General features: G+C 43.8%; 1 protein-coding gene across 1 annotated transcript in view; it reads left to right on the top strand.

Annotated features, from left to right (window-relative positions):
- STARD4 (StAR related lipid transfer domain containing 4) overlaps window positions 1-25,539 on the top strand; it is a 194,730-nt gene that overhangs the window by 66,852 nt on the left and 102,339 nt on the right. The window contains exon 3 of the mRNA XM_085632592.1: window positions 10,784-10,833. Within this exon, the coding sequence (XP_085488718.1) occupies window positions 10,784-10,833 (50 nt within the window). The remainder of the gene's footprint in view (window positions 1-10,783; window positions 10,834-25,539) is intronic.

Below are 25,539 nucleotides of genomic sequence, written 5' to 3'. Positions count from 1 at the left end.
AAAGCGCAAATATGAAACATAAGATACAAGCCAAAGTGATACAATTGACATCGGACAATAAGGTAATAAATACATTAAAATCAAATTAATTAATAGAAGAACAAATCATTGTCATTCATTAATCTGCAGACATCAGATAAATAAATTACATAAGGAGGGAAGACCCAAAATGATATCTGGCAAAGATATATATCAAAAGTATCACCCACAGATGGCAAATTAGGGAGAAGAGGAAAGAGAAGAAAGGAAGAAAGAAAAGACGGAAAGAGTAGGAAAGAGAGGAGGAAAGAAAAAGAGAGACAGAGAGGAGAAAAGAAAGAGGAGAGGATTTCCAGAGGAATCACCCAACACACAAGACAACACTAACCGGACAAATCAAAAGGATATTGCTCCACCAACCCTTCAGAGGCCAACTCCATGTATGAATCTAATGCTTTCCAAACACCAGAGGAAATAGAAGGAGAAAGATGAGCGTGGTCCACTGACGTATGAGCACTTCGTAGAAAGGAAACCCAAGCCCACCAAGTATGGTAAGAGACGGACGAAAAGGATTTCCACTCCATGAGAATTACTTTGACTGCAATAGTTAACAAGAGGTCCAACAACTGTAACTCCATGGGATCTAAAGGGAGAGGGACTGGGGCCGCCAACGGACCCAAAAGAATTAATGGAAAAGACAGTTGGAATTTGATGTTAAAGATGAGCATGAGGTGTTTGTGAACTAAATCCCAAAAGGGTTGGAGAAGGGAACAATCAAGGAACATATGTTGAAAATCGCCTGGTAAAAGCCCACAACTCCAGCACAAATTGTCTTCTTTGAGATTGAGTGAATACAGACGAATGGGAGTCCAGTGAAGAAGATTAATAGAGAAAAACTTAGATTGCGTTAGAGAGGGGGCAATTTTGTTACGAAGAGAAAATTTACCAATATCTTGCCAGGTATCAGAAGAGATATGAGCAGTAACACTATGATCAAAATGATGTAACCATTTTTGCTGTGTGACAGTTTGGGAAGGGAGTGTAGAGGACGATAAAAATTTGTAAATCCGAGACGCAACATGACCAGTCCTGATCCAAAGCTGAAAAAGCGTAATCATAGGGGAAGAAGGATGAAGGTGTACTTTAGCAAGTGCAACCTTAATCTTAAGAAAAGTATAAAAATCTAAATTAGATAAAGAGAATTGTTGAGCAAGGGATGAGAAAGGGAAAGGATCATTGTTGGAATCATAGAGATGTTTAACAAGTGAGACACCTTTCCCAGCCCAGTAAGACATCAACTCAGGGTCAATATTAATTTTGATTTTAGAATTGCGCCACATAGACGACCATCTAGTTTTATGTAATGGAATGGCTACTCTCTTATCAACCTTACGAACCGCAGCAATAGTGTCTAAAATAATAGAGCGAGAAAATGGAATAGAAAGGGTGTTTGTGGTTAAAAAAGATGCAGTCGGCAGTGGGGAGGCCAGTTCCTGTTCTATTGTCAACCATGCTGGAGCATGAATAGATGGAGAAGAAAACCAAAGGGCACCCTGGGACGCCAGAAAAGCAGTTTGATACTTCCCCCAATCAGGAAAATTACAGCCACCCATATCATAAGATTTCCGTAAAAATGTATAAGCAATCCTAGCCCTTCTATCATTCCATAAAAATTTAGAAGTAAGCAAATCAAGTTCATGAAAGAAGGAATCAGAAAGCCTTACTGGAAGCATAGAGGAAACAAAATTAATAATAGGAGTGATCATCATTTTAAGAGTCTGCAAACGACCCCACCAAGAAATATGCTTCGGAGACCAATTTTCTAAAAGACGTCTCACCTTAAGAATAGTTTGGGATTCATTATAAGTAGCCGTAGCATATAAGGTGGAACAGAAATAGATACCCAGATATTTTAGCTGTTTAGATTGCCACTTAAAGCCCGCCGAACCCATATGAGATGAGAAGCAGTAAGCATTTAAAGGAAACATCTCTGTCTTATCTTTGTTCAGAGTGTATCCTGAAACTTTTGAAAAAAGAGCAATCGTATCCGAAATAGCAGGGATGGCCAGTGCAATATCATCAGAAAAAATGAGAACATCATCTGCATATGCAGCTGGTTTTATCTGATGAGACCCAAAAGAGAACCCCTTAATATCTGGATGCGAGTCAATCATTCTGAGGAGAGGATCAATGGATAACAAAAATAAGAGAGGGGACAAAGGACACCCTTGTCTAGTGCCCTGACAAAGGTTAAAAAAGGAAGACGTAGCACCATTCACCCGTATATTAGCCCTAGGTCGGGAGTAAAGAGACATAACCATACGAATAAAGGAATCACCAAGATTATGTGCACATAGAACAGCTCTTAAAAAAGGCCAAGAGACCTTATCAAAGGCCTTTTCAGCGTCAAGGGCCAAGGCTGCCGCCGGAAGATTAGATCGTTTAGCGGCACCAAGAATATGACAAAAAGTACGAATATTATCCCGTGCAAGACACCCCTTTACGAAACCTGTTTGGGAGGGATGAACCAATTGAGGAATAAAGGACTCTAAACGTTTAGCTAAAATTTTAGCAAAGATCTTGGCTTCCATGTTAAGAAGGGAAATGGGACGAAAATTTTGGGATCTGCGTGATCCTTCCCTTCTTTGGGGATAACTACAATAGTAGCATCAGCCGCGGAACCAGACACAGAACCATCCTTAATAAAAGCATCAAAAACGGATTGGAGTTTCGGGACAAGCACGGGAATAAAGGTTTTATAAAACGCAATAGGATATCCATCAGGACCAGGAGCTTTACCAGACCGAGTAGCTTTAATCGCGGAAATGATTTCATCAGAAGTAATCGGGCAATTTAATGATTGATTGTCTTCCTCCGAAACAACTTTCAAAGGAACCGACTTCAAGAACTCCTGACATTGTTCAAAAGAAGCTTGAGCCGACGGGGTATATAAATTATTATAAAAATCGCGGAAAACCTCAAGGATTTCTGCAGTTTGAAATTTTTTCTTACCAAGCTGGTCAGTAATAGAAGAAATTTGGAAAGTGTTACAAGAAGATTCCTGGAACTTTAAAGTGGCTGCAAGAATCTTACCCGCACGATTTTTTAACAGCAGTCTCTTAGATTTCTGAGCCTGCAGGCCAATATGAGCTCTCTTAGTGACTATAGTATTGTACGAATACTTTAAATTCTTAATAGATTGGAGGCAGGTCTTCGTGTTGAGAATGTCGAAAAAGGGATTCCTGACGTTTGATCTCATCTGCTAAGTCCTTGAGTTCCTTTTTAATGGCTGCGTTTCTCCTTGACATACATTTAATGACCTGACCACGGAAAGTACATTTAAAAGCGTCCCAGAGAACAACAGGGGAACTGACTGACCCAACATTCTCAATAAAAAAAGTCTCAATGTCATTGGAAAACTCCCGCACCAAGGACTCATCATGTAAAATTTCTGTGTTGAGTCTCCACGAACGAGCTCGTGCCCTAGGGACAAAGGACGTAAGAGTAAATGTCACTGCGGCGTGATCAGAAACTAAAATAGGGTGAATAAGCGGAGAAGAAGAAGATTGAACCAGAGAAGAGTGAACCAAAAGATAATCAATGCGTGAAAAGGACGAATGAGGGGAAGAAAAAAAAGGAGAAGTCACTACCATTGGGATTATGAAGATGCCAGACATCCTGAAGATGGGTAAGAGAGCACATATTAATCATTTGTTTGTGTGCTTTAGGGGGACGAAAGTTAAAGGCAGAATTCCTATCCAAGATAGGGTCCATTGGCAAGTTAAAGTCACCACCTACAATAAGATTACCAGAGTGAGGGGTATCCTCGAGCTTTTTGGTGATCGCATTCCAAAAGGACGGGTCATCCTTGTTGGGGGCATAAATATTCATGACAAATAAGTCAGCATTACCATTGGACACCTTAGATAGTAACCAACGACCCTCTGTATCCTGTTCAGAGGAAACGATAGATAACCCAGAGTGTTTAGAAACTAAGGTAATTACCCCATTCCTTTTACCACAAGCATCTGAACAAGCAACATCAAAGACCCACTCTTTCTTCAGGAATAACGCCTCCTTGGCAGAGAGCTTTGTCTCCTGAAAAAGGACGAGATCCGAAGAAAGAGATTTACAGTAGTCCAAAATCTTTGACCTTTTGACTGGATGATTTAACCCTTTAACATTAAGGGAAAGTATATTTAGTCCAGACATAGAACCATTATCAGGAAAAAAGATATTCCATATGTGACAAATGAAGCGCAACAACCAGGAGAGCTAACCAGCAGACATCAGCAGCCAACACAAAACAGGGTGAGACCAAAGAGGAAATCCGAAGAGAAAAAAGGAAAGAAGAGGAAAAAGAAAGCAAGAGAATACACAGAAAGAGAGAGAGTAGGGCCCATCCGGCAGGTCTGAAAGAGACCAAATTCATACAAGGGGGGACATGGGAAAAAGAGCGAGGGGCCAACAGGAGGAATAACAACAACAGCATAAGAAGCCCCAGAACAGTGCATAGCTGATTATACATTTTAAAAGAAAAACTATCTAAAAGCTAAGAACTGGAATTAATTATAACTTTTTAGAAAACAAATCAAAATGAGCGACTATAAAGGCAACACGTTTGACCAAATTAATATATAGATAACCACTAAAATGAATCATAGAGAACGGTAAGAGCAGGAAAGAGAGAAAAAGAAAACACGTTCAGGCAATAAGAGATGGTGGAAAGTGAACTAAAAGATAACATTACGATAGGTAGAACCAGACCAAAGCGGACTCCATCAAGAGAAAAAGGAACATAATGAAGAGAAAAGAAGAAATACAATCTGAAACAAACTATATGATACAATATGGGAAAAATAAGTGAAACATAATAAAAAAACGGTATATAGCATCCTATCAATATAACAGTCAATGAATCCCTATGGCAGCTAAATAAGAGACCTAATACTATATATAAATATGTAAAATCTATATACAAACATATAGATAAGTGGCCATGAGTAAATAAAGCCATATGCACACAAACTGGCAGAATAAATGTGCTTGCCTAAGTAAGTGAACATGTAGGTAAGAGAGGCATAAATCTATCAAGTACAACGCATCTATAAAAAACTAACCTACTCGAAAAAGACAATTAATAACACAATGTAACCAAATCATTCAATGAAAAAATCAATAAAGTAGGTATAACTAGCAAGTATATGAACATCACATATTGACTCTAAATATAGCCATAAATAAACACCTAGTAAACATATATGATTAAACCACCTAGACAAACCATACAACAACGCGTTGATAACGCAGAGGAAAAAACACTGACCTACTCCATAAAATACGAAATAACAAGAAACAAACATGAAGCAAACAGACCGACCACAAAAGGATAAGATAAACCAAATTTACCACAAAAATCGACGCACATACCGAAGACATGCAACGGGAAAGGAAAAGGACCATGACCTAATACGTCGAGAGACAAACTGGGGAGGCAAGGAGTAACAGGACGACACGCGAACAGGAGTGAAGTCAAGCCAACAAGAGATACTACCACAAAAAATTAAAAGGTTTATACAATAAAACTAACAACACTAAAGACCAATACACCATAACGATAATAGGGGAGCACCAAGAGACGACAAAACTACGTCAAAACCAATGGACTTAAAGACCACCGCGCAGACCTAAAAGCAGCTAGACTTAATAGATCTGACAAAGACAAAAAACAATGCATTATGTATAGCCGCATCAGGTGCCAGAAGAACCAGGAACATGTGAAGCCCCCGTTTGAAGATCCATCTGCAACTCCATTTGATTATCCAAAAACGAGGCCAAATCCGCAGGTTCGTCAAAAATTCTGACACGACCTTTGAAAGTAATGCGGAATTTTGAGGGACCAGCAAAAGAGAAGGGAATATTCATCTCAGACAAACGCTTCCGGAGATTAAGGAAGCCCTTTCTCCTTATCACCGTGTCCCTGGCAAAGTCTTGAGAAATTGAGATACGATGGCCATTCCAAGAGACAGCTCTAACCTTCCGCATATGAGCCAAAATCTGCTCTGTATGTTGATGACGCAGCGGTTTAAAAATTATCGCTCTTGGTTGCGTAGCAGACTTGGGGCGAAAGGAGGGGACACGGTGTTCCCGTTCCAGTTCAAAATCTTTATGGAAAGAAATTTGTAGTGTAGATGGAATCCATTGATAAAGAAACTCAATCATGGAAGATGCATCTTTCTCAACATCCTCTGGAAGACCAAAAATACGCAGATTGGATCTACGATTACGATCCTCTTGTTCAGTGAGGTCTTTCCTCAATGCTGCCATGGAACGCTCTATCTGCGTGAGAGATCTAGAGTGCTTTTGCATGGTATCCTCTGCGCCACTAATCCGTGCTTCTGTACCTGAAACACGAAGGGAAAGGGCCTTGAAATCATTCCTGATGGCTAATACCTCCACCTGCAGTAAATCTGTATTAGTCTTAGTAGACTGCGCAATTTCATAGACCTCATTAAGGCGCGTCAGGATGGACTCAAGAGTCGAATTAGTGTCTTTAGGAGCAGACTCAGGTGTTGGGTATACCTGTTTGGACCTCTTAAGAGATGCTTTAGAGTCCTTAACGTCTTTAGCATTCGGTGAAGGGGCCATATTCTCAGCCATAGGGCAAACCACCTCAACAGGAACAAAATACACCTCCTCAGATAGAGTGAGAGCAAGAAATGCCAGGGGCTGTAAAACACTCAATGTGCGAAAGGAAAAATGAGCAGGAAGGAATAATGCACTTGCATCAAAAAGAGCCGAACAGAGAATATGGCAGGCGATCCCAGTCAGAAAAAAAAACCTCACAAAAAATATCATGTGCTGCAGGCGCAAGTAGGCACACACCGACACTGAAAACAACCAAGATCAAGCCAAGAGCAAAGAAGCCTCACATAAGGAAGTGGCAGTGCGTCTGACGAATAATATAGTAGCAGAAACCTCAAGAAAAGTCACACAGTGGGCAGCACTGCAATAGGTGGCAGAAAAAAAATAAATAAATAAACTCAAGAAAAGTGAAAAAACGTCACCAGCTCCTGTATGCCTCCATTCCTGACAGGATAGTCCAGTAGCGTCGTCGTGTAGAGGCGAGAGTAAAACTCCCTCACAGAAGAAACAAAATGGCGGCCGCTCGTGAAGACATGAAGCGCCACCTCAAAATGCCGATATATGGACTCTGGCCACTCTCCACCAGCAGAAAACTCCCTCGTAGCGTACACGGCAGATTCCCAGGCAAGATGTCATCCTCTGCGCTGAGCGGGGCATTCCTCAGCGGCAGCAATGTCACCGTCGGCCCTCGCTCTTTACGGAGCTCAAGCGCGATCCGCCATCTCGCAGCGGCGCGCAAGCCACGCCCCCTAAATAGCGCAAACTTAACCCGAATGTATTGGCGTGATTTGCATGAGTGCCAATTGTATTAAACAAGGGCGCGTTCATTCTTTTTTTAAGGCATACAAAATTTCCTCAGTCCAGGTGAGAGAACACTAGAGATTGCAGTTCTGGCCTGAAGTTGGTAACAGAATAAAAGTTTTCAGGTTTCTCAGTAGGTGAAGTTAAAAGAAAGCAAAAACCAAAGGAAATGATGGACGGAGTGTTGAACATTGCAAGCACTCACCCCCAGTCAACTAATCTGGGTTTAATCCATCACCGTTCTTTAGCCCACTCTGCCACCCCAGTTCAGACATGGCCATATGCAAATCAGTCTGACCCTGTGCCTCATGTGAACAGTCCAGCCCGAACTACCAAGCCATGTCTTCCCTGGACCGGAAACAAGCTTCCTAGGACCGGTTTCTGGCATTTCAGCCGTTTTCAGCCAGGCTTGCTTGAACCCAGTGGCAAAGTGAGCAAGGGACTCACGTCTGTGCATACCCTGCCAACTTATGGCGAACAAAGCAAAAACCAAAGGAAATGATGGACGGAGTGTTGAACATTGCAAGCACTCACCCCAGTCAACTGATCTGGGTTTAATCCATCACCGTTCTTTAGCCCACTCTGCCACCCCAGTTAAGACATGGACATATGCAAATCAGTCTGACCCTGTGCCTCATGGGAACAGTCCAGCCCGAACTGCCAAGGCATGTCTTCCCTGGACCGGAAACAAGCTTCCTAGGACCGGTTTCTGGCATTTCAGCCGTCTTCAGCCAGGCTTGCTTAAATCCAGTGGCAAAGTGAGCAAGGGACTCACGTCTGAGCATACCCTGCCAACTTATGGCCAACAAAGCAAAAACCAAAGGAAATGATGGACGGAGTGTTGAACATTGCAAGCACTCACCCCCAGTCAACTGATCTGGGTTTAATCCATCACCGTTCTTTAGCCCACTCTGCCACCCCTGTTCAGACATGGCCATATGCAAATCAGTCTGACCCTGTGCCTCATGGGAACAGTCCAGCCCGAACTGCCAAGCCATGTCTTCCCTGGACCGGAAACAAGCTTCCTAGGACCGGTTTCTGGCATTTCAGCCGTCTTCAGCCAGGCTTGCTTGAATCCAGTGGCAAAGTGAGCAAGGGACTCACGTCTGAGCATACCCTGCCAACTTATGGCGAACAAAGCAAAAACCAAAGGAAATGATGGACGGAGTGTTGAACATTGCAAGCACTCACCCCCAGTCAACTGATCTGGGTTTAATCCATCACCGTTCTTTAGCCCACTCTGCAACCCCAGTTCAGACATGGCCATATGCAAATCAGTCTGACCCTGTGCCTCATGAGAACAGTCCAGCCCGAACTACCAAGCCATGTTTTCCCTGGACCAGAAACAAGTTTCTGTTCAACACTCCGTCCATCATTTCCTTTGGTTTTTGCTTTGTTCGCCATAAATTGGCAGGGTATGCTCAGACGTGAGTCCCTTGCTCACTTTGCCACTGGATTCAAGCAAGCCTGGCTGAAGATGGCTGAAATGCCAGAAACCGGTCCTAGGAAGCTTGTTTCCGGTCCAGGGAAGACATGGCTTGGTAGTTCGGGCTGGACTGTTCCCATGAGGCACAGGGTCAGACTGATTTGTATATGGCCATGTCTGAACTGGGGTGGCAGAGTGGGCTAAAGAACGATGATGGATTAAACCCAGATCAGTTGACTGGGGGTGAGTGCTTGCAATGTTCAACACTCCGTCCATCATTTCCTTTGGTTTTTGCGAAGTTAAAAGAAAGTCTGTTTTTAGGTTGAGACTACTGTCTGTTGTGAGGCATATTGTGGCTTAAGAAGAACAGAGAGCTTGGAGCCTGCCTATTGCTTACCATTTGTCACTCCCTTTTGCCTATTTTTTATTCAGTATGATGAGGGGTAATACCCCGAAACCAGTCCCAGGATGCTTTTTCCCTGTCCAGGGAGGACCTGGCTTGGTTGTTAGGGGCTGGACTGTTGAGGAGCAGGGTCAAGACTGATTTGCATATTGATAGGTATAAACTGGGGTGGCATGGTGAGCAAAAGAATGATGGATTTAATCCAGATCTTTTCACTGGGAGTAAATGTATGATATATTCAGCATTCCATCCATCATTTGTTTGCATAGCTTCTTATTCATGTCGCACTTTTTCAATTTTGTGTTTGTCTCTTCCATGGAGCACTGTGACTTTATAATCTATTTGATTGCTGGCATCGCTGCTTGGTTTTCAACACTATTTTCTTTTGTGTGAATCACCATATTAGAGTGCGTGTTAGATCGAGCTTTCTCCCTCAAGTACACTTTTCCCCGTGCTCTGTGTTGTTGTCTGTTGCCTAGCTGATTCTCCCTGCCTTCTTCCCTATTGTCCTCGGCCATGTGCTTCGCCCCATCAATGCTTCCCCCCACACACACACTGTGTTACTTTACTTGAACCTGTGCCATCCTTTCCTGCTACTTTCATGTTTTTTTTCTTTTTAGTTACATTTTCAACTTGGATCGATAACTAAAAGGAATAAAAAAGCACCCGAGTCATTTTGTATGCATGCACTTACCTGCAAAATGACATGGGCGGCCACGTCAAAGGCTTGTGCCTTTATTTTTATTTTTTTACTTTAACCAACTTTAACCATGCTGCGCAGCATGACGCTGATGCTATCTGTGCAGCGGGGCTAACAACCACTGGCAAATCTAATAGATAACAAATGTGAGACCTATTGGCTTTGCAAGTGCTTGTTGTTAGTTTGGAGACATGTTCAGACTTAGGAACATTCAACATTAACTTTTGTTCTACCAGCAAACTTTGTTCACATACTTCATCAGTTGGTGCACTAATTAACTAAAAACATTCATATTCAGTTTTCCTCAGATTTATTTTACATTCCTGTGGAGAAAAAAAAAATCATCATTGGTGTTATGGGAAAGTTTCTCCTTTGGACCTTCGTCCATAATAGTGCTTGAGAAAAATAACAATGCAGTCTGTGCTGCTTCTTATCAGAACACCGGGCGTTTTGTTATCTCGGGCCTAAGTATAAAGTGCGAGGTATCACTAGACGTGAGCTTCTTGGAAAATAGTAAATACGAACCTAACGAGACCCAATTCAACAAGATGTGGCCTCGTGTGGACTGGTTTTCTCGCTGCTGCACCTTGCCTTAAAAAGACGTGTGCACATAGACACAATGGAAAGTGATCTCATTAAAGGTACTATTGGGTCAGTATTTTAACAAATAGTGCCCTTTATTAGGCTGTATAAAAGTATTTTGTTTTAGTACTTGTTCTTTCAATGGGCGTGAGCTTGTTGTGGCTAAATACGTACCCTGTGTTCTCCCAAATGTAGAGTTAGCAACGTGTGATTATCACATTTTAATCTCCCATTGTCCTATTTTTAGAGCGATGTAACAGTTTGGAGGAAGCCATCAGAAGAATTTAGTGGTTATCTGTAAGTATATACTTCCTCTTTCCGAAGCAATACTAATTGCAAAGTATTTTTTTTTAATTCCTTTGCACTGTCAAGAATAATTTGTCCGCGTTTTTCAGTCGTCAATGCTTGGAACTGATAAAATTGCTAAAGCCGTTTTCTTTTATAGTATTGCAGATATACATGACTGCAAAGTGTATGCTATTTTGACCAAGCAAACTTGTACAGGCATTTTTTTTATCTTGCTTTAAATTAACCATTGTAAATACCCTAGAAAGTTGTGAATGTATTTGTATATATTTGTTAACAGTACCTGGCTGACTGGAGGTATACTGAAAAAACTATTAAAGCATTGGTAATTCTTTAAAACCAGTACCTCTTAAAATAATCAGATAAAAAACAATGGAATTTTAATGATGGCTTGTTACCACCCCTCAGCCGGGGGTAGTGCGATAGGAGTTAGGACAAGGAAGCAAAAAAACATTTTAGCGAACATCTGCTCTGCCGACACAGCACTAATATTTTAAAGTGTTTCTCCACATTATCAACACCTCGCTAACCCAGGGCACCATCCCAGAAGTTCTCCAGACTGGACACGTCCTGCCCATGCTGAAAAAAGCTACACTAGATCCATCTGACCTCGCTATCTTCCATACTATAATCCACCTTCCATGTGTTGGAAAAAATCATTGAGAATGTAATGTAATGTAATGTAGGTGGTGTTTGTATAGCGCGGGTTACACTCCACGGAGCATCTTAGCGCTTCTGAGTGTAAAAGAACCAGGTGACTTTGTTCTTGTGGTCTATCATGGTTGGAGTGTTATATCATGTTTTTGCATTGTACCGCGGATAGGGTGTAGATCCAGGTTTTAAGGGTCCTTCTAAAAATGGTTTCTGTAGGGATATGTCGGAGTGGGAGCGGCAGTGAATTCCAGGCTTTGGACCCCAAAACTGCCAGGGCTTTGCCTCCTCTGGTTTTGAGTCTAAACTTGGGGATGGTAAGGAGATTCTCACTTTGGGACCTCAGACATCGGGAGGGGACGTAGCGTTGGAACATGTTTTCGATGTATTTGGGTCCTGTTTTATTAAATGCCCTAAAGGTGATCAGCAGGATTTTAAACAGCACCCTTTTATAAATTGGCAGCCAGTGCAGGGTGCTCATAGCTGTTGAGGCTGAGGTCCTTCTCTTCCATCCCAACACTAGTCTGGCCGCTGCATGCTGCACCATTTGTAGTTTATGGCAGACTGTCCTATTTGTTCCTGCGTATATGCTGTTGCAGTAGTCGATGCGGGAGGTAATGAGGGCTACAGCCACCATCTTCCTCGCTGCAAGAGGGATTAGGTCGAAAAATTTCCTGAGCCCTTTTATTATGCCGAAGCATGTGCCTGCCACGGCGATTGCTTGTTGTTGGAAGCTCAGGGAAGGGTCACATTTAATCCCCAAGTTTCGTACTGCGTTGGCTGTGTTTGGGGGGACGGTAGCGTCTTCTGGCCACTATAGTGTTGGGTTAAAAGAATTATCTTTTCCAAAAGTAGGATCTCAGTCTTCCCTGAATTACATTTAAGGTGATTCGTACTCATCCAATGGAAAATGGCCTTTAGGCAGTTTTTGAGACTGACTTCTGCTTCGCTGGTTTCACCCTCCATCACTAGGATGAGTTGTGTGTCATCCGCATATGAGATGGTAGCTATGCCGAAGGATGATATGAGGGTAATCAGGGGGGCCATATATACATTAAAGAGTGTCGGGCTCAGGCATGAGCCCTGAGGTACACCTGAATTTAGTGGGATCTCTTCTGATCTGAACTGGCCCAGGGTGACCACTTGTCGTCTGTTTGTTAGAAAGCTTTTCAGCCAGCTCAGTACCTTTGCAGTTATCCCTGCCGTGGCTAGTCGATCTATCAAGATGGTGTGGGACACCGTGTCGAAAGCCGCGGACAGGTCTAAAAGTATAAGGACTGCTTTTTTGCCCTGGTCTAGCGCTGCTCTGAGTGTTTCCAAGGAAAATATTAAAGCTGATTCCGTAGAGTGTTTTGCTCTGAAGCCAGCTTGGTTTGGGTGCCAGATATTATTTACCTCTAAAAAGGTGGTGAGCTATTGGTTTACTTCCTTTTCTGTGAGTTTACAAAAGGTAGGGAGCAGGGAGATTGGTCGTAGATTAGTGAGGATGGTGGGGTCTGGTGATGTTTTTTTTTGTAGGGGTCTTACCGCTGCCAGTTTCCATTCCTCAGGGACTACTCCTAGGGAAAGTGAAGAGCTAATAATATTGTTGATTATGGGGTTTACGATCTCCACCATTGTGTGGAGAACATAGGGGGGGCAAGGGTCGAAGGGGGAGCCAGATCTGATTTTTAGGATTTTTCTCTGTGACACGTCCTGCCCATGCTGAAAAAAGCTACACTAGATCCATCTGACCTCGCTATCTTCCATACTATAATCCACCTTCCATGTGTTGGAAAAAATCATTGAGAATGCAGTCACCACCTAGCTACAGGAGCACATTAACTTACTTCAGGACTGTCAATGAGGCTTTAGACCATGCTGCAGTATTGAAACTGGCCCACTCCAAGTAGTCAATGACATTGTCTTCTTCAATTACTAAATTTATCTTTGCATCCTGGTCGTGCTTAACCTATCCATAGCTTTCAACATCATCAACTGTCCAGCATTGATTCACATCCTGAAAATGTGCATGGACTTGCCGTCATCTGTGGAGTCCCGGGACTCTTTCCTGTCACCCATCATTTTCGACCTTTGTATGGAAACTTTGGGAGCCAACCTTGCTGACAGCCACATCCAAATCCACCAGTTTGCTGACAACACTGAACTCTGGCTCAATATCTCCTCAACCAATGACATGTCGAGAGGCAAAGCATACCGCTAAAGCATCCAGCCCCCTGAATGTCAACAAATTACCCGATACTAAACCTCACAAATACCGAATTTCTCCTGTTTGTAAAAACGCCTATCTTTCTTGGATTTAGTCATGGGTCACCTTCTTAAATCTATTGGACGTCACAGCCCCACTTACCGAATAGGCCAAATTCCTTGAAATCACCTTTGACTCAAACCTCTTACACATTAACTAAAACAGCCTGAATCCAACTCTGTCCCCTGAAAAAATTAAAACCCTTTCTTGGAAAAGAAGATTTCAGAATGACAGCTCTAGCTATAGTCCTCTCCCACTTAGATGGAGGCAACACCCTGCTCAGTGGCATTCCAGAGGCCATCCTTGTTCTTCTGAAAAGCATCCCTCATGCAGAAGCATGTTTCATCAAGGGGCTAAAGAAATCCTAAGTAGTATTCACACTGGGTATCATGGTATCGGCCTAACCAGTTACGTACTAATCCCACTTTTAAATTAAATTCACACGTAATTACGTCTGGTGTAGTAATCTTAAAAGGGCTAAAGGCTAATGTCCTTCCTAAAGATATGCCCTGTCAGAAACAATAAGTTGGTGTGTGAAGTGGTAATGCTGTTTCTCTGGAAGGAGTCCTTTTTAAGGACGAGAACCTTCACTCACCCTAGGGTGACATGCTTCATCATTGGGTCCCCTCCTCACACTCGGACTGCAAGGTCCGTGGTGTGGGCTACAACTCCCAAAGTGGGAGGAGCAGAGGTGTTTTTTTGATGAGCGGTGGAGTCAGTGAGAGAGAGTGCATTTAGAATTTGTAATGAGTTGTATAAGTTAAAACTACTTCTGGAGGGCCAAAATCTTTTTATTCAGTAGGTCCAAGGGAGTAGGATTTAAAAGACTACTGGGGTTTTCAAACAAATATTCCCCTCTTGGTGGTCAACATGTTTCTGCCTGTACGTGGACCCCAAAAGGGGTTCCAGAGAATTCATCAGGACCTTTGATGTTGGAGTCACTCTGTGAAATGTGCTCTTAAAAAATACAAATAAATATTCTTTATACTGGCCCGTCAGGGATCAAAAAAGCCAGGTAGTTGGCCCGAATATATGGAAGGGTCCACCGTTGTTCTGTGGAAATAAAGCGAAAGGAGAGAAAACAACAAATAAACGTATCTTTGTTACACAATGTTTGTTCAGTTTAAAGGGTTGCACAATTATCTATCTAGTGATTTAACTGTTGTCAGTTCCATTTGTCCAAGACTTCATGGTGTGCAGTCAAACATATATCCATTCAAAAGTACTGATTCATCCTTACAGGTCTCTACTATACTATGTGATGGATACCTTACCTCCTCAAGGAGTCAGTTGTATCTACCCTCAAGCCACTAGGTACATCCAGGAGCGCCCCACTGGAAAGGAAATCATGATAAGCACTAGGACCTGGCTGGTTCTCTGTTGAGTCATTCATATTTATGGCATAGGTTTAGCATCACCTGTCTGTGAACTACCTCATGACTATCAGCATTGTTAGGTGCTACGACTAGTGTCTATCAAACAAAACTAGCTTGCCGTGGCATTAAAGATGTGTTGCTACCTGCCAGGTAGATAAAACGCTGTGCCTATCTGTCCATTGTTGTGACGTCGCAACAGAACTGAGTTGATATCATCAACAGCAGAGATGCCAAGTCTGATACCTAAATCATTATTGGGAAGCTTCCATGGTGGCAAAACAGCAGTAGTATGGGCAGTCAAGTGATCCTACCCCTCTAAAGAGATTATAATAGCGTATTAGAGAGAGCGGGACTGCTGCCTATTAATACAGAGGGTCCCTACGGTGAGAAACTTTGTTGTCTCCCTGTCCAGGGACGAGCATGCAACATGTCGCTAAGATGGGGTGTGAGCTCTCTGGGTGGGGAGCAAACGGGTGCATGTTTAAGCCCTCCGTGATTTTTACACAAAAGGTATCGTGCAAAGTTACTGTCCGGGATTAGATAAATAAACCTACGATATAACCGCTCCCCCACAGGTGGGTGAAAAACCGTATGGGTATTGCACCAGGTACAAAGAGAAGGAGAAACGAGCGAGTATATCCCGCAAGTTGGATCTTACCGGTCACAGGGTATCTTAGTCCTTCCTGGAGTCAGGGCGAGGGTACAGCCTGTCCGTGCCGGCCGTCATAATTAACACGGGGGAAAGAGTACGCCCCCAACGCGTAATACACGTTGCAGGCCTCTTGTGTGTGTGGATCACGTGATACGTCTGACGTCCACGGATTAATGGGAAATGTATAGGCCTGGGCAAAAATTTCGTTCCGTTCGCGGAAATTGCGATATTTTGACATTTTTGCGTTCCGCGGAGAGCGCGAAAATGTCAAAAATTCCGGTTTCCGCAGCTTGGCGATAATTTGTTTCTTGCTCGCGCTGTAAAATGATACATTCTCGCGCGCGCGCGATCGCCTTACCTGAATCCCTGCGTTCGCCGACAAGTTTTCTTGATCCGGTCGCGTTCTCCATGAGATGTTGTATTGTTTTTAGCCATTTGCGCTGTCTCGCGACAGTTCGCGCCCGCAGTGACGTCATGCGTCGCGCGATCACGTCTTTCTTCTCGCGATCATGCACCGCGAGAACAACTCAAAACAAGATGGCCGCGCCCGCAAGCAGCCACATGGGTAAGTTGGCGACCCGCAACCATGCAGAAAATCGCGCGAACATGCCGGAAAAAAACTTCCGCATCTTCGCGATATTTCTGCTTGTTTGCGATAATTTTAAACATTCTCGCGATAATTTGCGAAGGTTAATTCCGCAAATTCCGCCCACCCCTAGAAATGTAGTAGCATGAAGCGGAGTCCCTCTTCAAATCTACTATATCGCAATATGCCTCACGTAGCGGACTGCTTCCAGTGACACAATGTCAAGGCCCTCTACAGCAAACTCATTGTCTACCTAGCTAGCAAACTAACAATATCTATAGTTCACGCCATATGAGAAGCTCCGACATCACCAGATTAGAGACTAAACACTGCAGGAAAGAGAAAACAAGAAAACCCTTCTCAGTTTATATGCCAAGGATCTGAACAACATCTCCTGCGACATCAGAATAACAGCAACCTTTTTACAATACAGGAAGAAATTAAAAAGTCACCAGTTCAAGAATTTTATCTCAAGTGAGCTGAATTCTCACTCCGTCCACTAACTTTACCTCCTTCCCCTGCACTCCTCCCCATGTAGTCAGCTAAGTTTGTGCTTTAGCAATACCAAACCATACATGCAAAATGTTGAAGTCTTGCAACCATAAAGAGCATACTGTGGTTGCATACTGTGGTTATTCTAATTTGAATTAATGTTTTGAACCCAAGAAACATTAAAAAAACCAAAGTTAACATATCATTAACCACTTAATGGCTCCTGCTCTATGGAGGATTTAATACAAATCGCTCTTTGGCTTCCCAGATATTTACAAACTGTGCATCCTGTCTCATCCCTGCAAGCTGTTTTTCTGTACCGTCTTGACTCCTGACCTAAAACTATGTCATACTTTCTAACCTCATTTAACAGTTGTCTGTATCAAGAGTCAAAGTAATTATTCGCAGGTGCGGTAAAAATTATTCAGCTTGGTAATTCTTATAAAAAGAAAACGCAATTCGTGTGCTCGTGTGCAATTAAATTAAAGTTCACTACACATTCTTTGATATTATTATCCAGCTGTTATGACATCTCAACTCATTTTGTTATTAGTACACGGTGGATCCACATACTTAAAATATTCATGTGTTCTTTAAGAAAGAAAACTATAAACATTCAGCAGTTGCCACAGAAGATGATATTCATTTAATAATCTGGTCTTTAATGGACTTTCTGAAACACCATTTTATTACATTCTGTGCTCTCTACCTGCCTCAGTAAAGTAGTTTGTGTAAAACGTAACACAGTTTTGCACTGGGTGGAACACGGCCCTGCATGTAAACACTCTCTGCAATAAATGGTGTCCTCAAATCCTGTGCATGCCAAACCCGTTTCAAATCGTGACTCTCATAGCTCAGTCTTTATTTTATGCTCAAGTCGCTGTTTTATAAACACTCGTTTTCTACAAGAAACAGACATGTGGGACAGATGTGTATTGCTTTTTAGGTCTCACCTACGCAGCGCGCTTGCGCTGCGTAGGAAAGAGACCTTTAGCAATCGGCACAGCTTTCCCGGCACAAACGTGCACGCGTTGCATTGCTTCCAATGGCAACGCGTGCACGTCTGGCGATTCACTTGCGGGAGTGAGCAGCTGGCGCCATATGTTATCAATTATCGCGCCTTGCTGCTCGCTCCCGCAAGGGAATCGCGCAGGCCCCCTCCTCTCTCCCCTCCCCCTGCTGCCACGCGAGGCGCGCGCTCTTGTGCTTGTTTTTTTGAGTAGCCGACATCAAACAGTTTTAATTTCAATAAAAATTGATAAACATTGAGAATACATAGCTAGCTCGTTAATGTAGTCTCGTCAGGTACATCCCGTAATGGGAGGCTGCAGCGATATAGGTACTCCTAAACAAAAATAAAAGGAAAATCTGAGGTTTGCATATAGCTTGAAAAATCTATTGTTTATAATGGTCCTAGTCTAGGCTGCCATGTATGTCGGCTAGGTATGAAACCTGCTGATATGCTTGGAGTGGGCGGGGAGGGGGATGTGTTATAGTGCGCACAAAAAATATCGGGCAGCTCTGCTCCTGATGTAGCAGTTGTGTGTACAAATTAGTGAACAAACCTACTACTTCTGTTGGGCAGTAATGTGGCGAATTTGAAACTGAGGTGCGGGCGCACGCGAAAAAAAGGCAGCAACCGGCACAAACTGAAATTGCCTTTATATAGCGCTGACCAGGCCAGACGTTATATAGTTAGGGAACCTACAGCTCATCAGTAAAAGAAAAAATATAAGAAGCCACTTTCTGCTTTAAATTAAGAAAATAAACAGTAGATGAACATTTCCGGGTGCGCAGTTTTTAGGGGTAGGGCTATTTCATCTGAAATTAAAGTGAAGACTCAGTGGCGACATTCTTCGCTAATTGGGTTTTTTGAGTGATTACTGCAGCGGGTCTGATTAGACCTCAAAGGCACGCAGAACACCTCTATAGTGGGCGCACACAAAGGAGAGTTGTGCTCAGAAGAATGGGGCACCGATTTCGCCTCATTTCAGTGGGGTTGACCCCCGTGACTTCTGTCAGCCTGGCGCTATTCTCGAACGGAGGGGGAGCGGGCCTCTCCGTGCTGTACTTCACGGATGTGCTGCAATTAACCATTTACCCCACAAATAACTCCAACAGTCCCAGGAGACGGAGCCAGGCAGAAACTTTTTCAAACCAATTAGGCCCTCCAGAGGCCTTTTTAACGTGGAAGCAAATTAGTGGCAGAGCAAGGTGTCCGTCACTTTCAATTTGCGCAAGTAGAGGGCACGCACCCTTCAACCCACGGCCTACTTTTCACACATCTGTGACTCCTGCTTAATTGAGGAACAAAGGGAACTTGCCACCATGAGCAAAAGCGTGCTCTGAAGTAGTAAAAAAACGAGACATCTAAGTTACTCGCGCAACCCTAAAGGGCAGCGAAAATGAGACGCCGTGCCTCATTCTGAAGGGATTGTGGCATGTGCATGTGCAACTAAAACTACTTTTTTTTGAGGACTAGGGGCCGGGGTAGTGGGGTCCGGGAAGTTTGGGGATTCATGCATCAAATCAGCAAGTGGCAACCCGAATAGACTTGAGCAGCGGTGGAAACCGAAAACAAGCATTGGCATAGCCAATAGGTCTCGCCATTTTAACATCAGCAACGCCAATATAGTTTCGCTGCAATGCCAATACATTTATCAGTACAAAGAATTGTTCATTTTTTTAGACCTAGTTGCAAATACAAAGTTTTTCTTCCTTGACAGAACATAAAAACTCATCCCCCGCTGGTAATCAAGTGTTCCCAGTACATGAATAAAACTAACACCAATTTAAGGCATTTTGGCTGATTTAATACATGAATACAATTAACAAGTGACATGTGGCCAGTTCCTGATTGATAGGAGCTGTATTGCATTACATATTTGAGCTGCATAATCTGTTTGTGGAATTTAAAAGATTATGCAGCAGATGAAGGATTTTATGGTAAATCCAGCAAATTTAGAATTATACAAGATTCTCCTCCATCGTGTGAGTTGCAGCCTACCTGTGCCCCAGATTGCAGTGAGCAGAGTCCAGGAAGTGGTAAGGAGGCAGACTAGTGCTCTCTCTTTCCTAAAAAAGTAAAAAAACAATTTCCCCTATCTGTGATTACTGTCTTTGCCTGTGGTTGTTACAGTTAAAAATTGTAGTTTTAACCTGCCCGTGATTGCATATTTTATCACCTGTTTTGTGTTTAAACTTGTGGTTTTTCCTGCCCATGATTGCTTCCATTTAATGTGTTGAATTGTGGGATTTGCAGTCCAAACTCTGTTGTTTTTCCCTCTCATTCCCGGTGACTATCAGTTTTTCCCTCCAAATTTTCCCTTGACTCTGTGCTAAGACCTGTATGTTAAGCAGTGCACCCCCAGCCACAATTTTGCGTTAACAAGTCAGTGGAACCAGCCCCCCCTTTCACCTCCCATCAACAAGGATATTCTACATCAGAGGGTGCTCTGAGGCAGCAGTAATATTTCTGTGAGCTGTTTAAACTGTGTTTAATAGGGACTGGGCACTTCATGTTTTGGCCATGTGAGGGAGTACAGTTTTATACAAACACTATTGTCAGAGGACAAGTTAGTTAGGCTCTTACCTGCAGAAGTCCAAACTGTGGATTGAGCCTGTCTGTCTCCTAGGAGATTTCTGAACAAGAGAAGCAGCTCACAACTCCTGGCCAGCAAACCTTGTCTGAGGTCACTGGGACCTTATATAATCTGCTAGTGGTTGGTACATGTGTACACTGATTGGTGTTTGTATCTGGTGTTTCTATTAGATTAGGGTTAGTGTCCTCATTGGTTGGGTATTTGAGGGTTCTCATTGGTTTCTTGGTCTGTGACTCAATCCGTGCAGGGTTGGGACTACGGGTTGGGCTAGGGCCTCTATTGGAAGTAGAGATCAGGGTTTTTGAAAGTTATAGGGTGCTTGGACTAGGGCTAAGTTTGGCTGGCTTGATGAGGTCCTGGTCTCCTATTGGTTATAGATTTTAGGGCTAGTGTTGTGATTGGATAGGGTTAGGGCTAGGGTTCCCATTGGCTGATGGGGACACCTGATTTCTAGGGCTATAAAAGGCAGAGGCTTAGGGCATCTCAGCCAGGGGTCAAGGCTAAGGGCGGAGAGGACAAGGGCAATTGCCTGTTTGAGCCTGTTCGAGACTGGTCAGGATCAGGGCCAGAAATGCTGCCTATGTTTGCATTCAGTAATAGCCACCCCACACCATCCACAAGCATAGTAACACATTAACACAAAATGTACACCACACACAACCCTATGCACAGATCAATGTACCAGCATGCACTACAAACCCAACCAAACCACATCTATACACCCTTCTATCCCAACTACCACGCATACCCACCATCACCTACAAACAGTACACAACTCTATCCTATACCACTAACCAATCCACTCATCACTCACACAACCCCATTCAACACCATACATAACTACATCCCATCCAGACACACGCTCCCTGCTCTAATTACACCTAACAGACCACCTTTTATCACTATTCATCATTCCATCAATTGTCCAACCAACACCCTCCTCTCCCTTCTACCATAATAACACTAACGCACAACACACACACTGCACACCACCACACTTTTGAACTCTTGCAACAAACCGGTCTAAGACAAACACTCTTACCTCTACTTCATTACCTCCGACACACAACATACACTCTATTCATAAACACATCACCACCCCCTCTACCTTACAACCTCCTCTTACAAACAATACTATACAACCAAATCCATTGCATGAAACAAAAACACCAGCACCCCTTTTCACTATTCCTCAAAAACAAAACATATCACACACACCAGCACAACAAGATCTTCAAAGCGCAACACCTCAAAATGCTGACCATCACAAAATACAAACATGCACCCACCTTTCAAACCACACAAAGGAACAAACTCCAATGCCAAGCTTTCTCTCTTCCACCACACCTAACACAGATACAACAACACGGCAACTCTCTTCTAACCGCCTCTAATCCATTGGACAATTTAGAACCTTACTACATGACCCACATGCTGCACCACCACCCCTGACTCCTACACCTTCCTCCATAAACACACACAAACAATATAAGCGACATGCCACACCTCACAACTTCGCTTCCCCATGTCTACTGCACAACAATGTTACACCACGAAAACAACACAGCACACCAACTCACTCTCAAACACCATCTCCACCACATACACACGCAGACCCATCAAAATGCCTTCTTAGCATGCTGGGTGAGGAACATGATACAGAACAGCTACACGATTGATATACTAATACAGCTAATGCCAGCACTAAAAACACACCTGCTACAAACCCACACAATACTGATCACTCTTCTACAAAACAAAGTCTCACTATCACCAAAGGCCATTCTGTAAAACTGTCTACTAATAAATGCTCGATCCCTCTCTAAAAACAAACATCACACCTACGACCTTCTCACAGATGCAGAACCAGACATACTATTCAAAACTGAATCATGGTTGGATGATGATATGGCTCCAGTCCTGCAACAAGCCATTCCTCTAGGCTATCAAATGATCACCCAAAATCGTATAGGCAAAAAAGGAGGTGGTCTAGCTGTTCTGTTCAGGCAAACATTACATATCACTAAAGTTGATGACATCTCCATAAAGAATTGTGAGGCTCTTCTAACAAGATGCAATACTACACCTTCTTCATCCTGTAACTTCCTGCTCCTTTACAGACCTCCACCTAGCAAGGCGACATTCCCAGACGCACTTCTAGACACCATTTCAAACCTGATAACAATACACTCCAACCAATGCATTCTGGGTGACCTCAACATTTGGTTTGACAAACCCAATCTGATCCAATCAAAAAACAATAATCACTGGCCTAGACGCCTTGAACCTGCATCAGATTGTCCACAAACCCACACACATCGCTGGACATATCCTAGATGTCATTTTTGCTAATACTGAACTAGTTACCTTTCAAACTATAACTCCAGTCACATGGTCAGACAACCACTTGCTTGCTTTCCAACATAAAACAACACTAAGGTACTCACCTAAAACTACCTTACATCCATCCACCTATCAGCCTTGGAACAAACTCAATTTGGAACACTTAGAAACACAACTAACATCAAGTACACATCTGGAAACAATAACTTCTGTTCAAAATCTATATGAGTGGCTACAGGAAGCTTTTGATATCCTGATACAACTCAAAACCACACAACAGCACAAAAGACAAGCATTTGCAATGCAATAGGTCTCGCAATTTACGCGAGTTTAAGCTATTGGCATTGTAAATGACAATGTCTTTTATTTATGTTTTCGTTTTTGAAACCTAAATAAAAGACATTGTCATTTATAATGCCAATAGCTTAAACTCGCGTAAATGCGAGACCTATTGCATTGCAAATGCTTGTAAGTACAGGAAGAAGGTGACTCAATCATTCTCTTTACTCACCCAAAAGCGCCTTAATAGCACCAACAATTCCTCAACACAGAAAAATACCTAAAATCTAATAAAGCACCAAACACTAATATTCTGATGGATACATCTGCCAGTGGATTCCTCACCTTGTGAATATCCCCTGCGCCAGCATACCACGGAACTTTTTTCCCCAGCACTCCACGCCGACGTGGACGACGTCATAATACATCAGCTCCGCTCGCGACTCCATATGACGTCACCGGAGCCATAAGAGAACCACGTCGGCGTGATGACGTCAGTTCCCTTTTTTCCGCGCCGTTGACGCGCAACCGTTTTCCCAGTACTCTCCTGTTACTTTGTAGCTGTTGGGTGTTACTGTTAGGGAAATCTGTAATGTCTTCGACGAGGAAGTCAGGCTTTAAGCCCTGTAGGGAATGTGGGGGCCACATGTCTATGACGGACCCCCATGAGGACTGCTTGTGGTGCCTTTCATCCGACCACGATGTCGAAGATTGGTTATGCTGTAGGAGGATGAATCCGAAGGCATTGAAGGAAAGGAAGGCTAAGCTGTTTATGGCCAAGATCGGAAAGGAGAAGAGAGGGAGGAAGAAGGAAAGGTCGAGGCCGGAGTCATTGACTTCGAGGTCATCGAAGTCGAAGAAACATCACAAAAAAAGGAAACATTCTTCACGACGCCGGACTTCAAAGAACAGGAGGTCGAGATCGGCTTCGCCTCGACGACGTCGAAGTAAGGACTTGTCACCTTCTCCTTCTCCTTCTAAGTTTCCGGGAGGATCTCCTTCGCCGAAGCGGACTCCAGCGCGATCACCGGCACAGTCACCGGCGCCATCTCCGGCGTCGTCTCCGGCTCCAGTGGAGTCGCCTGTTTCTGATGGTGAGCAGGAACAAAGGAAGGAGTCTTCTTCGGGCCTGAAGATTCTACGGCTCCAGTAGAGGACACTGCAGCGCCGCTGCCAGGTACTGCGCAGAGGGATACAGGTTCAGTACCTTATCCACAGTTCCCGGCTCCAGGTACTGATTCTTCGCATTTTTTAAATGCAATGTATGGAATCTTTAATCGGGCGGCCTTCCCATTCGGTGCACCGACTGGTCCCGTGGGTCCCATGGCGTATACATTAGGGGTGCCGCAGCATTACGCTCAGGCCCCCTTTATGCCCTTTCTGCCGATGGCGCCTTCGTGGCAGTTTCCGGCGCCGTCTGGGGATCCATCCAAACTTCGGCTGGATCGTCCTGCTTTGGAGCCTTCCTCGACGCCGTTGCCGACTCCATCGGCGCCGCGTCCGGCACCTCCGACTCCGTCTATGGCGCCGCCGACTCCAACTCCTCTGGCTCCACCGACACCGCGTACGACGTCGACGACGCACGCTCCCAGGATTCGATCAAGAAGGGAGGCCCAAAGGGTATTGGAAGAAGGAAGGTATAGAGCGGAGGTAGAGGAAGGTGAAGTGGACACATCCTCTGATGAATTTGAGGGGATACAAGAGGCTAGTGGCCTGGATACAACCCCTGAGTGGGAACATACTTCGGCTAGATCCTCTGCACTGCAGGAGCTTGCACCTTACCATACAGTGATTAAAAAGGCCGCATAACTGTTAGATTTGCAGTTACCTACTGCAGAATATAAGTCTAACCTGCTGACGGAGGTGCTGCACTCTCCTACTTCAACTACAGAGCCTTTACTACCTTTTAATGAGGCAATTTTGGAGCCTGTTTTGGAGGAATGGCGAAAACCACTTTCTTCTCCACCGGTTTCCAGACAGGTGGCGAGAAGATACAGGGTGGCGCCTGGGGATCCGGACTTTCTATCTAAGCACCCGTCTCCAGAGAGCCTGGTTGTACAGGCATCCTGCTCAATGCACTCTTCGGGGGCTTTCCCTCAGTCTCCTGCAGATAGAGAGTCCAAAAAAGTAGACCAGGCGGCTAAGAAGACTTTCTCTTCAGGAAGTATGGCACTAAAGTCTTCCAATGCCACGTGCTTGTTGGGTGGTTACGTGCATGCCTTAATGGACTCAATGAAATCTTTAGCCCCTAAGCTGCCTGAGGGTGATAAGGCGTCCTTCATGGAGGTAGTTGCAGACACTCAGGCTGCTGCCAAACAGGTGATCCAATCAGGGCTCGATACGGCAGATTCGGTGGCGAGGATAATGGGCTCATCCATAGCCACAAGAAGGCAGGCATGGCTCCGTTCCTCTGGATTCTCCACGGATTTTCAGGCCACATTAGTGGATTTGCCGTTTGATGGGTAGAG

This window comes from Triturus cristatus, chromosome 2_1, assembly GCF_964204655.1.
Source record: "Triturus cristatus chromosome 2_1, aTriCri1.1, whole genome shotgun sequence".
In the NCBI taxonomy this organism is placed as follows: Eukaryota; Metazoa; Chordata; class Amphibia; order Caudata; family Salamandridae; genus Triturus; species Triturus cristatus.
This window is presented reverse-complemented; position numbering and strand designations above follow the sequence as displayed.